The sequence below is a fragment of the Cryptosporidium muris genome, genomic scaffold (assembly GCF_000006515.1).
Source record: "Cryptosporidium muris RN66 scf_1106632353989 genomic scaffold, whole genome shotgun sequence".
Lineage (NCBI taxonomy): Eukaryota > Apicomplexa > Conoidasida > Eucoccidiorida > Cryptosporidiidae > Cryptosporidium > Cryptosporidium muris.
The window spans coordinates 190,084-205,894 of NW_002196579.1; the positions used below are offsets into that span (position 1 = coordinate 190,084).

Genomic DNA, 15,811 nt, shown 5'->3' on the forward strand with positions numbered 1-15,811 from the left:
TAATATTGATTTAATTTAATATTAATTTAATTTAATTAGAAAATTAAAATATTCATTACTATTGTTATCCCTATTATTGCTGACAAGATTGAATTAATAAATACAGTAAAAGTTAACTTATGACAAATTGTTGTACTGAGGAATCCACAATGATGCACATGACTTTTTACCAAAATTACAATGCATTAATATTATTTGATCAATGGAAAACATACAATTTAGCTACATACTTGCTATCGTGCCTAGTAATAATTCTAATTGGATTCTTAGCAGTCTATGTTTCTGTGGTTAAAGAGGAAATTGAGTCTAGACAAAGATGCTTAGGTAAGAGGATTTATATACTAAGAGTATTTATGGCTTTTATTTCTTATTTCTTCCACTATATATTAATGCTAATAGCAATGACATTTAATTTCGGATTATTTTTATCTGTACTAATTGGTTTGTCTATTGGACATGGACTACTTAGTGATAAATTACGTAATTTACAATGTAATGGAGATTTATGTATTTGTTAATAAGAGAAATGAGAGATTTTTCAGTTAAATCTTTAAAATAATATTTTAGAGTATAGTAGTGATGTTAGTAATAACTTTAGATATCAGGGTTATCTAAGAGAGTTAAAGTTAGATATTAGATTTATCTATGAGAGTTACAATAGATAAGGAAAATATTAAATGTACTGTACCTAGATAGATTTCTAGAATTTTAGTCCAATAATAGAATCGAGCTGATCAATGTTAGACCCCGCTAGACACATCATGGAACCTGTGGCGCCTTATAATAATTAACCTTTTAAAATTAGGAATACACAACCATTTAAGTGTAGAGTGATAATTTTATAACATATTCTTATAGTGAGTTCTAATTAAAAGTTATAGACAGGATTGAAGTTGTCTGCTAGTTTTCTAAAGAGGTTTTCTTTTGTCTCAAACTTGAAATAATTAGCTGAGTAATCTATAATGGGAAAAGTGGAGGTACTACCTGAACAAAGTATTCAGTATGAACATTTTTCTAAGGAAGTACATAATGTATTGCAACAAGATAACTTTGATGGTTTTAGAGCTGAAATAGCGAAGAATGTAACAAGAAATTTACAATCTTCTCACACCATTTTACTAGGTACAATAAGAGATAAGGGCTACATGTACCAGTTTGGCCCTTCTTACCAAAGTGCAGATGGAAAAACCATGGTACTATCAAGAATTGGAACTGATGGTATGGTAAATACTCGTCTATCTCGACGATTTGGTAATAATATTGATTGCAAATTTTCGTCAAGTTCATCAATTAATCATGAGGAAAGAAATATGAGTGAGTTATCATTAGAATATAATGGATTTGATTGGAGTGCATGTATTAAAGCAGCCTATAATGGTACAGGATTATTAAATGGATCATACTCTCAAGTAATTACACCAAAATTACAATTAGGTGGGGAACTAACATGGATATCAGCAAATTGTACATCAATAATGGCAATAGGATCTCGTTATCGTATTGGTAAAAATACCATTTTTACTCAGATCTCGAGACAGCCTGATTTCTCTACACTTCAAGGCATGTTATCTAATAGTCACTCAATAAAGTCATCATTTTGTAGAAAAGTCAGTGATCGTTTATCTCTTGCAACAGAGTTAGAGTGTACATGGCCAAATTATGAATCATCACTAAAACTTGGATATGAGTATCTATTTAAAACAGCTAGAATTCAGGGTATGATTGATACAGGAGGAAGGTTATCTATGCAATGTCAAGATGTACAAGGTTTTGGTATATCAGGTATGATTGATTACTTAAAAAGTGACTATAGATTTGGTTTTATGATGCAATTTATGCCACAGGAACAAGGACAAGATGTATATTCATTAGGTAATGCTGATAACTCAAAATCATAATATATTTAATAGGACAAGATATAAATTACAATGAAGTTTTCAGGACTTTGAAGAAAATTCTTAACTTAAGTTATTTTTACTTATTAGTTTATCTCATTCAATTCAATAAGAATTAAGGTTTTATATCAATCTATAATAATTAAAATAGACTGCTACTAGTTTATTAATTGGATATTTTAGCAAATCTTAAATTAGGTAAACGCTAATTATATCTACTATTCTTTTCTAAAATTTCATTTGCTAATTAAATAATAATTTCAATTTTTATTCCATTATGTGTTTAATTATATACTTATTTGAGAAGTATGTAAAGTATTTTACTTAAAATAATATAGTACTACATTCAGTATATTTTAGCTATCATCATTTTATTTTATTAGCTATTAAAATGGCTACATTAATATTTGTTATATTACAAAATTTTGCTATTTATTTATTTAATTATATTTCAATATAAAAAAACAATGAAATGTTTTGGATATATTCTTTTTTACAACAAATATTATATTAGGCTTGTTAAAAGTTATATTTTTGCAAATAATGATAGAAGCTAGATCTAATTATTAAATAAATCTAATAAAGCTAAATTGAGTGTGATGTTTCTAATATATTTGTGAAGTATTTCAATATTAATAATAATATATAAGTAACTCTTTACTAAATTTTTAATATATAAAGTTTCCTGTAGATGTATTCATTTTACAATGCCATTACCTTAGTATTCTAGATAGTATAAAAAATTATAATTACATATATATTTAGCCAATAAATCAGATTTGAGTTGGGTACCACATGTATATTAAATAAAACTCTAGCTGCACCTAAGAGCTGTATACAATACTGCATTATTTAGATTATCTAAAGCGCGATCTATTTTAGATCTCGTTTTTTGATATTATTCCTATATATCAGAGCACCAAATTAGGATGAAGGTTTCAGTATTGCAATTTTGTTCTATTAATATCCAAAAATTAACTCCCCACTATAAATAATGCAGAACTTCATTGTTAGGATTTTTGTATAACTTTTTTGTCACTGTACAGAATGATTGGAATGGCTACTTTTGTTATTAAATAATTCTTTGGATATTTATAATATAATAATAATTAAAGCTATTAACAACTATACTGGGATTTTTCTAATTATTAAATTGAGTTTATACTATCGACACTATGGATAGGGCACTTTAAAATACAGCTAATTTCTGATTTCTCCTAGATTTTGTAATAAGTTATAGCTTCAAAAGTTTTAGTTCTTTCAATTTATATTGCAACAATGGGTACATGGATTTAATATTATGTATTGGGTAATTATTGTAGATTGAGTAGATTAAAGCAGTTTAATGTGAATAATATATTGATTAGTTTATAATATACTCTTTGTATGTACTTATTGGCTGCAAAAATTCACTCATTTGCTGAAATTATAGGCAGATTTAATATTTAAATAAAATATTAATTTTGGTAATATAAATAATATAAATTTTAATATACCAATATTACTGAGTAGTATCGGTATATTTTTCTCTTAAATATATCTGGAAATTTTTCAGTGGTAATAAGTTGTTATCTAATACTTTGTGTAATACGAAATATTCCGAGGTAGCATTAGGTTGCTTTAGAATTGAACTATAAGAATTGTGATGGAAAGAATACTTTATAATCTATGAATATGGCTTCTTTTATGAGTTTTTTTGTTATTACTCAAAATATTGAATAATACAACGCGTGAAAATTCTCGAAATATAAAGATTTATTTGAATCTTAGGTATATTATTGTACTTTGTTTTGTTTAAATTCTTGACAAGTATTGAAAGTTCCTCAAATTTAAATTACTATTTAATGTAGCATTTAAGGTGATGGATCATGTAGAAAATAAATCAATTCCCAGTTTTCATTACATCTTTAATATATTTCAAATGACTAGATAGTTTTTTTTTTTTTCTTTTTTTTTTTTTTTTTTTAGATGGAAATAAATATAATTACAGAATATTCAGCAAGATTGATTGATTTCTAAAATCAATATTATATCTGGTCATTGTAATATTAAACATTAAATATTTCTGAGTAATATGTTATCTCGCCTCTTCAATATTGGAATATTATCTAAAAGTTATGATTACATATGGTTATGTTGTATATTCTAATTGCTATTTGTTTTAATTGCTAAAATATTACGAAATATCTCGAATATTAGGTGATATAATTGGTGAAGATAATAGTTCGGATGACTTTAGTAGTGATATTTTTAGGATTCTAGAGTTTGTTCCTTGTATCATAGATTTAGAACAGGAATATTTGGTGCAAGTTTAAATGTTAGTAGCACTATTATTATGAATATGCTATTAACAATAATTAAAAGGCATAAGTATTATAGTTTATCATTGTAATAATGGAGGTGAAAGGTCAACTTTGGCTTTTCATTGTTACAATTTTTGTGTTCATTATATTGGAGCAAAATGACGAATTTTGGTAACAAAATAGTTCACATCTCTTCACAGTTAAAGCTTAAAAATTTTGATTATCTCCTATTATTTTTGATATTGAACTTCAATCTTTCTCCCTTGAATCTTTATGTGAATATGTTGGGAATTTAGTTAAAATCTGGATATCTTTTAATTGGTAGTGTCTTTCTGAGTATATTTTCACTGTTAGGATTGTTGGCACTTCAGTCTTTCAGATAGAATTCCTTCTTATATAAAAATTTGATGTAGATCCTTATAATAAAAGATAATTTGGAATTTTCCATTATTTAGTATTTATATATTACTTAAAATATTTTGTTTTTCAGGAATGTTTATTACTAATATTCAGTACCAAATTCCTCAAGTATTATCAAGATTTAGAGCAAGAATTTTATATTGCTAAAGTTATATCAAAGACTAATTCAATGATATTCATATAGATTAATTAATTGTAGTGTAAGTTAGATATAATATAGTTAGATATTTAAATTTTGTTTTATTACCAGAGTTACCGCTGCTGTGGTTGGGTATATTGAACTTTATATTTAAAGTAATTGAGGACTGGTAAAATTCAATATTTTAATTGACAATAATAGTTTAAAATTATTGTTGACTAGTTGCAATAATAACTATTATTTAAGCCATTATATAGCAGAATCTATATTTTTTGAGCTAGGTCTTATTTATATATATTGAATGATTGGTACCTTTGATAAGTAAATTCAAATATATAATTATTATTTTTAATTAAATGAGTATAGTTTATAATGTAAATATTATTAGATAATGTCTGAAACATATATAAATGAACCTATAACAAGTGGGAAGGTACTCTTTGAAACTACTTTAGGGGAAATTGACATTGAACTTTGGTGTAAAGAGTGTCCAGTTACATGTAGAAATTTTATACAATTGTGTATGGAAGGTTATTATGAAGGAACTATATTTCATAGAGTAATTAGGGACTTTATTATTCAAGGAGGTGATCCAACAGGTACTGGGAGTGGTGGTGAGAGTATATATGGTAAATCTTTTGATAATGAGATACATCCAAGACTTAAATTTCGTTATAGAGGTTTAGTTGGCATGGCAAATCAAGATACTGGATCAAAACCTGTAAATAACAGTCAATTCTTCATAACTTTATCGAAATTACACCAATTAGATAATAAATATACTTTATTTGGAAAAGTAGTTGGGAAAACAATTTACAATGTAATTGAAATGGGTGGAGTTGATGTTGATAGTTCAGACTGCCCAATTTTACCAATAAAAATTATTAAATCTTATGTCTTAATTAATCCTTTTGATAATATAATCCCTAGAAATTTGCAAAATAAAAAAAAAGATGAAAATGGGAAGGATGGCATAAAAGTATCTAAAAACCAGAATAGTAAAAATTCTAATATTATTGTTGAAAATCTCCAATTACTATCATTTGGTGATGATAAATTTGATGATAACAGTGAAGAGAATTTATTTCATTTTAAAAAGGCAACAAGTGATGATTCAGGACAACTAAATATAAGTAATACTGAAGGTTCTTTATATGATACCAACAATAGTAATAATTCCAGTACTTTTCAAAATGACAACTCTCTAAATGAATTACATTCGGTGCAAGATCAAGGAATTAAGTTGAAAGAGCGAATCAGATTATTCAAGAGAAATAGAAATTTATCTGAGGCTCACGAGGACATATATGATGGAGTGATAAGAAAAAAACGATCATCTTCATTAGTTCACCGTGAAATTGATGTCCTAAAAAAATTAGAGAAATTTAGAAGTAGGCTTTCCAATTTATCAATAGATAATTCTTGGTTTAACAAGGATGGATTAAATTTTGGTATTGACTCGAACAGAGCTTATGATATTTATGAATGGACTAACGAAACAGTAAGTTTAGCAACAACAAAGTTTTGAGATCTTACACTAACTTTGATTTATATAAATAAATTTTTAGATAAAAGTTGTCGATCCATTGAAGAAAAAAATAGATCCAAATGTCAAAAGAGCTAAATTTGACTGATATATATAATTTTTTAGTTACGTAATGAACTAATTTATAGAGATATATATTAATGAAGTGATAATTTGTAGTGATTTAATAATTTATTTGGGAATTTATCTGTAATAGAACACTTAGCTGATGCATGTATTATTCTAATACGACTTTGGTTCTTTTTTACAAGTCATGTCATATTTGTCTTTTTACCTCATTTGTTTTAGGCGGGAAATATGTCGCACACAAAGCTTGTGAAGCAGTTCCCTATCTTTCTACCTCTTATTTTCAACTTTACTGAATCCAGTGTCATGGTTCTAATAAGAAAGTATTTTGTAGTGATACTGTAATATAAATAACTTTGAATGTAAAGACTGTGACACAAGTAATAAATCCCAATAACGAAGTCGTTCAAAGATAAACAATTCTTATTTGTAATTAAGTATTTCCCAAGTAAGAATTTTAATTTAATTAATTAAGAAAAGGTGAATTCATAATATAAAATTTGGAGCATTGTGTTATGAAACTTGTCTATATTATTAGACGCTGATATTTTCCAACTTATTTAACTTTTTATAAATTACTACTTTTCCCTAATAATTTTATGCAAAAGTTATCTAAATAATTGAAATATCCCAATATTCTGGTGAATTTGAAGTGGAATTATTTACCAATGCTTATTCAAAGATTTGCAGATGCTGCGATGTTTCCAGGGACTTATTCATCTTATGAGGTGACTTCATATCCTGAAATAATACTATTACCTAGTCCAATTGATGTAAATACTAAGATGCCATGCCTCCTGTTTACTGCAAGAAAAACTTCACATATTTTAATAGTTTATGCTCATGGGAATGGTGTTGATATAGGAGAACTTCATGCCAGATTTAAATACATGGGTGATAGACTGAAAGTTCACTTTTTTGCATTCGACTATCCTGGTTATGGAAAGCATGGTGGAAGATCTGATGAAAGTACTGTTGATATGTGTATGAATATTGTAATGGGATTCATAACACAACAATTACAATGGCCACTTGAAAATATTATTCTTTGGGGATGTTCAATTGGATCAGGACCTACAACTCGCTATGCAAAAATATTAAACCAAAATAAACAGAATTTGGGTGGGTTGATATTACAATGCCCATTTAAAAGTATTAAACATGCAGCAGAATCTTTTGCTGGAAAGATTGGAAGACTTTTGATAACTCAAAGATGGAATGTTCAAGCGGAAGTTGCAGAGTGCTCTTGTCCTGTTTTATGGATACACGGTAAGAAGGATAGTATGTTCTCTTGGTTTGGTAGTTATGAGATGTATAATAATTATCATACAAATAAAAGAAGCTGTCATTTTCCTGATGATGCAACTCATCATTTCTTTGATATGGAACAGGACATAATAAAGCCGGTTGATAATTTTATACGTAAATTCATACTTGAAAATACAAAAAAGATTTGTAATTTTAAAAATAATGGAGAAAAAATGAAGAATTTACGTGGAAGAATTAGTCAAAGTACTCTTAACTCATTTAGACCAACAGTATTAGATACCTATTTAACAAGAAATATTAATATCAAAACTTCAAACAATTCTTCAGGAATATCTTCTAATTCTTCAATGGCACTTAATCCAACATTAAGTATGAGAATTATTGGTCCTAAGGATTTTAAAACAGCATTATTTTTCTGGAGTGGTAATCACGATACTACTGAACCATTTTCATCATCAGCTTATTTAGATGGTGAATTTCCTGTCAAATATATTTGGTTAAATGGTGAATCAGGTGAATATACATCAAACAATGATGGTAAATACTCAACTGAAAATTTAACAGCTTCATCTAGCTATCTAATTTCATCAGATGAAAGTGAATTAGATGATGATGATGATAATGGAATTCATCTAAACTATCCTTTAAGTCAAATTAATGTGGGAAAAACTTCCTTTAGATATATAGGTAGGAGGTTAAATAGATATAAACAAGTTCCCTTGCAAACAGGCTATACTTTGCTGGGTGACCCAACTTATTTTAGACATGAATGTCGGCAAATGTTTGAAAAATTAGGAATAAAACCCTTCACAAATTCAAATGAGCTTCTCTTGAATTTCTGGCCAATTCAAAATCTTTATCGATACTTATACAATCAATTTAAAGTATTCTTCCAAATAATTTTAGAACAAATTGAATTACAAAATTTTTCATTTATTACCAATAGTAAAGATACATTTATGTCTATAATATGTTGGGTAAGAAGGATGTATTATCTTTATACTCCTTCTTTATTTATGAATACAATTTATGCATATCAAGCTGCTGTAGACCAATGGGTATTAGATGGTGTTACTATTGGCAATATTTATGTTCAGTTACAATCTATAAATGGTATTAAGGGTAGAATGGTAGTTAATTTACTGGAAAAATCTCCAATAAGCAGAAATTTCCCACCTCCATTTTATCTTATAGTCCCTTTGTATATGCCACCTAAGCCATACTTCCAACCTATTGCAGAGTGGATAGTAAGATACATGTATCATTTACATACAATGAATGTAAAAACCGGTATTAGTAAAAATTCTAAGATCAAGAGCAAAAGTAATTTAAGTAGCTTTTCTACTTTAAACAGTTTAGAGACTACTTGTTTATTGGAGGAACTAACATATTCAGTTTTAAATAACTTTTTATTATGTAGAAAAAGACCTAAATTAGAGAAACTATGCTTAATAACTGGAATGGGAAATTGGTTTCCCTTCGGATGGGATGAATTTTTTATTAAATTATTCGAAATTAACAGTTCATTTTATATACATAAGATGAATTTAAGCTTTGGAAATATATATACTGATGACAATTTAATGCGTTCAATTAATTATGACCAAAGTTCTTTTTTAAAACTTTTAATTCCACATCATTTACCCGAATCAGCTTCTTTAGAGATACTTTTCGGGATTTTGAAGACCAAAATAAAAACTAGGAGTGAGTGGATAGAGAGTATTAAAAAAGCATCTTTAAGTTCATCTAATTGTTCAAATACAAGTGAAAAAAGTGCAGCAATGAATGAAGTGGAAATATTGGTTTCAAGAGAAAAGGCAATAGATCCACTTAAATCTTTTTCTCCTGAAGTATGCCAAAACGTGTTCAATACTTTAATTTTGATTATAAAGATGGCCTTATTGCTCCCATTTGGTATATCAAATGAATCAAATGCTTATGAAGATACAAATAAAAATTATACACAGCAATTTACCTATAAAGAAGTAAATCCTAAATCTTTAAATGAATCAATAGAAGAAAACAAACATACAGATAAGGAAGAATACTACTTTGTTAATACTAAAAATGGGAAACAAGCAAATTGGAGTCATATTTTAGAAAGTATGGAGACATTTGCAGAATTTATGAATAAAATAAATTATTGTCAGGTAAAATTACCACTGCCAGGAATAAGTCAAAGTTTTAGAGGAAAATTAACAAGTAACAATAGGTATTGGAAAAGGTATATTAGTGAAAATAATTTTAAAGTCTATGATACTTCGGAAACAGAGATGAATATATATAATGTAATAAAGCTTACTGAAATCCAAGATAAAATAACCTATATGTGTGAAACTGATGGATCTCAAAACCTTGAAACTCCAGTTTATTATGATGAAATTGAGTCACCAGAACAACAAGATACTAGATCATTTCATGGTAAGATCATAATGAAAAGTTGCGATGATAATATTAATAGTAGCAAATGTGGGAGCGAAACGAACATAAATATTTGTGATAACATTACAGATAGTTCTAATCAGGACAACAGCCAAATTAACTATAATTCTAGTAAAAGTAAAGGTATAGAAGATGAAAATGTAAAGTATATAGTAAATAAGGGGAAATCAGATGAGTTACCACTAACGTGGGAATCCGTACTATTAAATTCAAAAAATCCCTTAATGATAATAAATAAAATGAGTTATCATGACAAGATATATATGGGCATGGCACCTTCAAATTACACTATTTTACACCGCTGGCTATATGAGAAGTATCCATTTTTAAGATTAGATCATGAATCTGAATATATATTTCAACTATTATGGCACTTTGCGCACTGTTGCTTATACCACGGTGGCCTATTAATGAAACCTTCAAATATATCAGAGGTATCAAACCCAAATATCTCTGAAGTTTTTCAATTATGTTCGAAGGTATATCCTATTCAGTGTTTACTTTTAATTATAAGTATAACACGTCGTGCAATTGAAAATCCAAATTATGCTGATATTCCTCTATTAAACTGGTATGAAAATAATAAACTCGATAAGAAAAGTAACTATTTAGGATTTAACTCAGCATGTTCGCATACCTCACTCTCTGAAAATAAATATTTGTATATTTTAGAAAGTATATTGTCAATATCAATGGAGATACTAGAACAAGGTGTATGTGATCAAATTGTTTATTATAAGATCGACAATGATAATAATATAAATATAGCTAACCCAGCAACTGAATACCTTGAAACTAATGTACAAGCTACGGATAAATTACTACCCTTTAGAAGTGATTTAATTCCTCCATCATGTTCATCTACAATTGAATCTATTCAAAAGCAAAATATTAATGATGATGAGGAAGATAAACAGAAAGTTATTATATACTCATCATCTTCTCTAATAGATTTAAATAGTAGCCAGATTAGGGAATCTAAGGAGCCAAAATTCCCGAAAGATACGCGAATTTTACGGATTCACAATTACTCAACTGCAGAAAATAATATAGGCGCTGACAAGGGTATCCATGAAAATACATTCCAAATCCCACTATCAGAGATAACAACGAGAAAATCGAGAAGTATTTCACTTTCTCCATTAAGGATATTAAAATTTAAGAAGTAGCTTTTAAAAAGAATCTTTTAATTTATTTGTTTATAAATTTAAAAGGGAATTTTGATTTTGATGAATGGCAAGGTAAATTAGAGGAGAGATTTAAGAAAAAAAAGTACATGGAAAATACTAGTTATTAAAATTGAAGAGTTGGCAAAATTGCAATATAGGATGTTAAGCACTATTGGGGACTTTTTTGGTGAATGTAAAAGACATGAATTTAATATTATAGTAACGGGTCCAGCTTCATCTGGGAAAACAGCACTCATTATGAGACTACTTAAAGGTAAATACATAGATCCACTGACTTGCATAAATCAGTCACTTTGTAAAGTAAATATAAGGGACTGCAATCTTATATTATGGGATGATGTGGAAGTGTCTGCACTTACTGATGATTCAAATAGGAACTTGATGAATAGAACTCATTCTAAACATCTACATTTTGGGCATAGTCAGATGATAGATGATATGAATAAAAGTAGATATTGGAATATTTATAGAGAATATAATAAATATGACTTTCATGGTATATTATTCTGTGTAGACTCAAGTGATATTGGTAGAATACCTCTTGCAAAAAAATTATTATCACGACTTATAGTTGATTCCCCTAGCTCAAGCGTTGCAATCCTAATTCTGGCTACAAAACAGGATGTTGTTGATGCTATTACACCTGATCAATTAGCAGCTGAGCTTCAAGTTTCTGATATGGTGCGATTATATGGGAACAGTATAAAAGAATATGCAGTGGTTGGGATATCCTCTTATAGTGGAATTGGCTGCGTTGAAGCTCTTGAATGGATAAGTAATGCTATATGGCAACACCAAACTTGTTGTTATTGTCTACTAACATACAAAACTATAATGGGGATAGCAAACTTGACAAAATCATTGATATTTAGGTAAAGGAATATTAAAGGAAAAAAAAGTTTAACATCTCCGTAGCGCTGATTGTAATAATACTACTTTATAAATTAATCAACTCGAGTATTGTAACTACCACAGGCAATACATTTAATACCATATGGATGTAATTCTGTAATACACTTTTTAGTGCAGTCATTACAAAATATATTCACAAGCTTTTTGGATGATTGTGGTACAGGTGAATCTGCAATCAATTTGTCAATAGCTTCCCAAATAACTGAATTATCAGTAATTGATTTACCACAAACAGGACATCTGAGTCCAATTATACCTTTAGCTGCTTCCAATTCATTTAGACAACTTTCGTGGATTGTATGACCACAATTAAGTATAGATACAGTGCGGATAGAGTGAAATAAGTTCTCGAGACATAATGGACATGCTTGATGGCAAGACTTCTCAATACAAATGTGAGTATCTTTAATGCTTGTTGGATAACACATGCAACAAACTTTGCAATGGAAATAAGAAGTTTTACTTCCAACTCTGCATATTCCACATTCATCACAATGAAATATCTTTTTTTGTATCCCTAAGTCATCCCATAAATTGCATTTAGAACAAAAATAGCTTGCAAATTCCTTTGGACAATATATTCTATTAATTCCGTCGGAATTTGTGTCGTGATAATTATTAAAATCTTCTCTATTAGAATTCTCACTTAAATTACCATTGTATTCGTGATAGTTTATACAAGTATTGCTTACTCGTTGGTGTGTGTTACAAATAGCACAAACTATCTCGCTAATCTTATGACGATCTAGATCTCCATGGTCATTTAGTGGATCTTCATTATGACAATGTCTACACCAATAAACTTTGTTACAACAAGGAGCTACAATTTTACATAATCGTTTGTAATGGTTACATCCCGACATTTTACTTTGAATAGAAAACTCTCAAATATAGTTGATTGGCATATATTCGGAGGTTTATGTTAAGGTTTGTTTGATCTCAGGGATTTAATTTTTCTACACTGCAGAAAAGTTCTTGTTAAAGTTGTTTATACCTTTATTGCTTTCCACAATAAATCACAGTATTCAATCTTCCTTATGTATGCTAGGTTATAATTTCTAATATCACGTCTAATCTCAAAATTTCATATATGATTTATTTTACCTTAAGTTACTAGGGATTTAACGAACTCAAATAACTTAAATTTCACTTCAAATTTTAACTGAGTTCTGTACTTAAGAAATTGAGGTTGTAGGCGCTAAGTTTGAAGCGTGAAAAAATTGCAATACTGATATGATGCATAGGGAGATTTTATATAAGGTATAACTAAATTTCGAGAATGCAACAGCAAGCTTTGAATAATGAGCAGTTTTCAATGCTACTAGAGCTACTGAAGAAGCAGGGATGCGATGAGACGTTAAGCATATTTATGAAAGAGTTAGAGGATCAAACAGGTCATAATAAATGCCAGACTAATAGTGAAACTAATACTTTCATTCACTCAAAACCTTTAGAATATAATAAAGTTTATTATAATTATTCCAGATTTAAAGATTGGGTTATGAATTCACTGGATAATACTAGAGAAGAATTATTTGAAGTATGCTATATTGTATTTGTATATATATACTTAGGATTATTGAAGTCTAACTTAGAAAAAAGTAAAGAGTTTTTTAATACATTTAGTGATGATTTCATGTTAACTAGATATCGATCTGTATTAACTGAAATGAGAAATTTAACAAGTATAGATCAATTAGAATATTCAGAAATAACTAGACCTTATAGAAAATCCAAATTCCATATAATATTAAGGCCTCTTGTTGTTTCACTATTGGAGTCATTTCTAATATCCTCTAAGGATATATTAATCTTGAGTATTTTACAAAGTAGATTAATTATCCATTTCAGTAAAGAATCTCTTGGTACACATAATAATAATGGAAGTCCCACCAAAAAATCCTGCAATTTAGAACGCAACTCAATTGGTAAGATTAATTATATTAAAACTATTGGTACGGTCAAAGTAGGTGAACTATATACTCAAGATATGTTAGAAATGGATATACAAATAAATACACATACTAAGGAGATAGATAATGAAATACCTACTCTAGACAACTCAAATAATGAAGATATGTTTGGGAAATCTATTGGAATAAATAATAATATAATAATTTGGGGATTATTTCCTGAGTCCTATAATGAAGGGCAAGTCAAAGAAGCAGGTCTAGCAACTAAGAAGTTAGATAATTCTCGTTTAGATGGTGAAGTTACAGAAGAGCTCAGAGATCCAATGGAGTTCAAGAATTTGATTATTCCTGGTGCTAATAGTATTTATTTGAATGAATACAAACGGGATTTATTGATCCAAATAGCTAATAGAGTAGAATTAGATAATCAGAATCTACCCAGTATTATCTGCAATACAATAAGGCATCCTCATAGTGAATATATCACTGATATGGATGTATCGCATAATATGGAAATTGGAGTTTATTGTACAGAAGAAGGATGTGTGCAAGCATACAATATAAAGCAAATGTGTCTGAATAAAAATTCAGATGCAAATCTTACAAAGAAACATTTTAACAGAACTACGGAAAGTGTTGATGTTATAGATCAAGAAGCTAGTGATTCAAATCCTTTAAATTTAAAAAATAACTTAACTTGTTGGTTACATAAAGGCAGAGTACAAGCAACTAGATTTAATCCATGGAATTCAACACTACTTTTATCTTGTGGAATTGATAGTACTGTAAAACTCTCAATGATTCTTGATAAAAATGAAAAATTAACGTGCTTAGCTAGCTACAAGGGTCATAGTAATGGATCCTGTATATGGGATATACAGTGGGACAAATTTGGAATATCCTTTGTTTCTTCTGGTGGAGACAGAACAGCTAGATATTGGTGTACTGGGAGAACATTTCCACTTAGGATATTTTCTGGGCATTTAGGAGATGTATATACTTGTTGTATACATCCTAATAACTGTATCATAGGAACAGGCAGTAATGATGGTACTGTCTGTATTTGGGATGTAAGATCTAGTTCAAAAGTTGGTATTATTAACAAATCAGTAGATATTAATGGTAGTGTAAACTGCCTTAAATTCAGTCCTAATGGCCAATTTATTGCTTTTTCTTCATTTGATTTGGATTCTTTAGCGCTAACCAAAAGTAATGTTAGCACAAAAATTTCAATACATGATATTAGGAAGATAAACTCAAATGAACCATCAAGTAAGTTATGTGAGTTAAATTTAGATAGTTTATCTTATGTAAAATCTTTAGACTTTTCTTATGGGAGTAAACTTTTAGTAGCTGGGACTAGTGATGGAGTTATTGGACTGTGGGATACAAAGGGTATGGATTCTCAGGTTTTAAACATTTATAAATTACGATCTTCATATATAAAGAGTGTTAAGTTCCTTCAAACTAATATTTTGACAATTTCAGCCATTTCTTCTGAACCTTTATAAAATTTGATTTATTATTAAAGTAACTCAACTATAAATTCACTTTGCCTAATTCAAATAATTTAACTATTATATTGTTAATTTTATGGAAATATATTGAATTATCAAGTATTTATGTGTTTAACAAAGCAAATAAAAATCCTAAACTTTGATAGGTAATTTAGGAAGATACTTACAAATTCATGCATTTATTTATATACGCAATAAT

The 15,811-nt window shown here is 28.4% G+C and overlaps 7 protein-coding genes across 7 annotated transcripts, besides 14 other annotated features; 6 read left to right on the forward strand and 1 right to left on the reverse strand.

Moving 5' to 3' along the window:
* Positions 1–37: part of a microsatellite that runs on past the window's edge.
* Positions 38–119: 82 nt separating this feature from the next.
* On the forward strand, positions 120–518 carry CMU_029320 (uncharacterized protein; the record flags this gene model as incomplete). Its single annotated transcript, XM_002142171.1, has 1 exon — positions 120–518. One exon carries the CDS (start codon positions 120–122, stop codon positions 516–518), a length of 399 nt encoding a protein of 132 aa, XP_002142207.1.
* A 444-nt stretch (positions 519–962) lies between these two features.
* CMU_029330 (eukaryotic porin family protein) lies at positions 963–1,898 on the forward strand (the record flags this gene model as incomplete). Its single annotated transcript, XM_002142172.1, has 1 exon — positions 963–1,898. The coding sequence occupies one exon, from the start codon at positions 963–965 to the stop codon at positions 1,896–1,898; it is 936 nt and encodes a 311-aa protein (XP_002142208.1).
* Positions 1,899–2,139: 241 nt separating this feature from the next.
* Positions 2,140–2,167: a sequence feature (AT_rich).
* A 127-nt stretch (positions 2,168–2,294) lies between these two features.
* Positions 2,295–2,360: a sequence feature (AT_rich).
* Positions 2,361–2,523: 163 nt separating this feature from the next.
* Positions 2,524–2,575: a sequence feature (AT_rich).
* A 54-nt stretch (positions 2,576–2,629) lies between these two features.
* Positions 2,630–2,659: a sequence feature (AT_rich).
* Positions 2,660–2,983: 324 nt separating this feature from the next.
* Positions 2,984–3,009: a sequence feature (AT_rich).
* Positions 3,010–3,331: 322 nt separating this feature from the next.
* Positions 3,332–3,390: a sequence feature (AT_rich).
* Positions 3,391–3,828: 438 nt separating this feature from the next.
* Positions 3,829–3,861: a microsatellite.
* A 783-nt stretch (positions 3,862–4,644) lies between these two features.
* Positions 4,645–4,679: a sequence feature (AT_rich).
* Positions 4,680–5,086: 407 nt separating this feature from the next.
* Positions 5,087–5,144: a sequence feature (AT_rich).
* A 4-nt stretch (positions 5,145–5,148) lies between these two features.
* On the forward strand, positions 5,149–6,391 carry CMU_029340 (peptidyl-prolyl cis-trans isomerase, cyclophilin-type family protein; the record flags this gene model as incomplete). Its single annotated transcript, XM_002142173.1, has 2 exons — positions 5,149–6,258; positions 6,326–6,391. The coding sequence occupies 2 exons, from the start codon at positions 5,149–5,151 to the stop codon at positions 6,389–6,391; spliced, it is 1,176 nt and encodes a 391-aa protein (XP_002142209.1).
* Positions 6,304–6,324: a sequence feature (AT_rich).
* A 431-nt stretch (positions 6,392–6,822) lies between the features above and the next one.
* Positions 6,823–6,843: a sequence feature (AT_rich).
* A 194-nt stretch (positions 6,844–7,037) lies between these two features.
* Positions 7,038–11,249, forward strand: CMU_029350 (uncharacterized protein; the record flags this gene model as incomplete). Its single annotated transcript, XM_002142174.1, has 1 exon — positions 7,038–11,249. The coding sequence occupies one exon, from the start codon at positions 7,038–7,040 to the stop codon at positions 11,247–11,249; it is 4,212 nt and encodes a 1,403-aa protein (XP_002142210.1).
* Positions 11,250–11,264: 15 nt separating this feature from the next.
* Positions 11,265–11,293: a sequence feature (AT_rich).
* Positions 11,294–11,408: 115 nt separating this feature from the next.
* CMU_029360 (uncharacterized protein) lies at positions 11,409–12,146 on the forward strand (the record flags this gene model as incomplete). Its single annotated transcript, XM_002142175.1, has 1 exon — positions 11,409–12,146. One exon carries the CDS (start codon positions 11,409–11,411, stop codon positions 12,144–12,146), a length of 738 nt encoding a protein of 245 aa, XP_002142211.1.
* A 68-nt stretch (positions 12,147–12,214) lies between these two features.
* Positions 12,215–13,045, reverse strand: CMU_029370 (CHY zinc finger domain-containing protein; the record flags this gene model as incomplete). Its single annotated transcript, XM_002142176.1, has 1 exon — positions 12,215–13,045. The coding sequence occupies one exon, from the start codon at positions 13,043–13,045 to the stop codon at positions 12,215–12,217; it is 831 nt and encodes a 276-aa protein (XP_002142212.1).
* Positions 13,046–13,461: 416 nt separating this feature from the next.
* CMU_029380 (transcription initiation factor TFIID, subunit 5, putative) lies at positions 13,462–15,606 on the forward strand (the record flags this gene model as incomplete). The annotated part of the gene is made up of 1 exon (XM_002142177.1): positions 13,462–15,606. One exon carries the CDS (start codon positions 13,462–13,464, stop codon positions 15,604–15,606), a length of 2,145 nt encoding a protein of 714 aa, XP_002142213.1.
* Positions 14,280–14,302: a sequence feature (AT_rich).
* Positions 15,607–15,811: the final 205 nt, after the last annotated feature.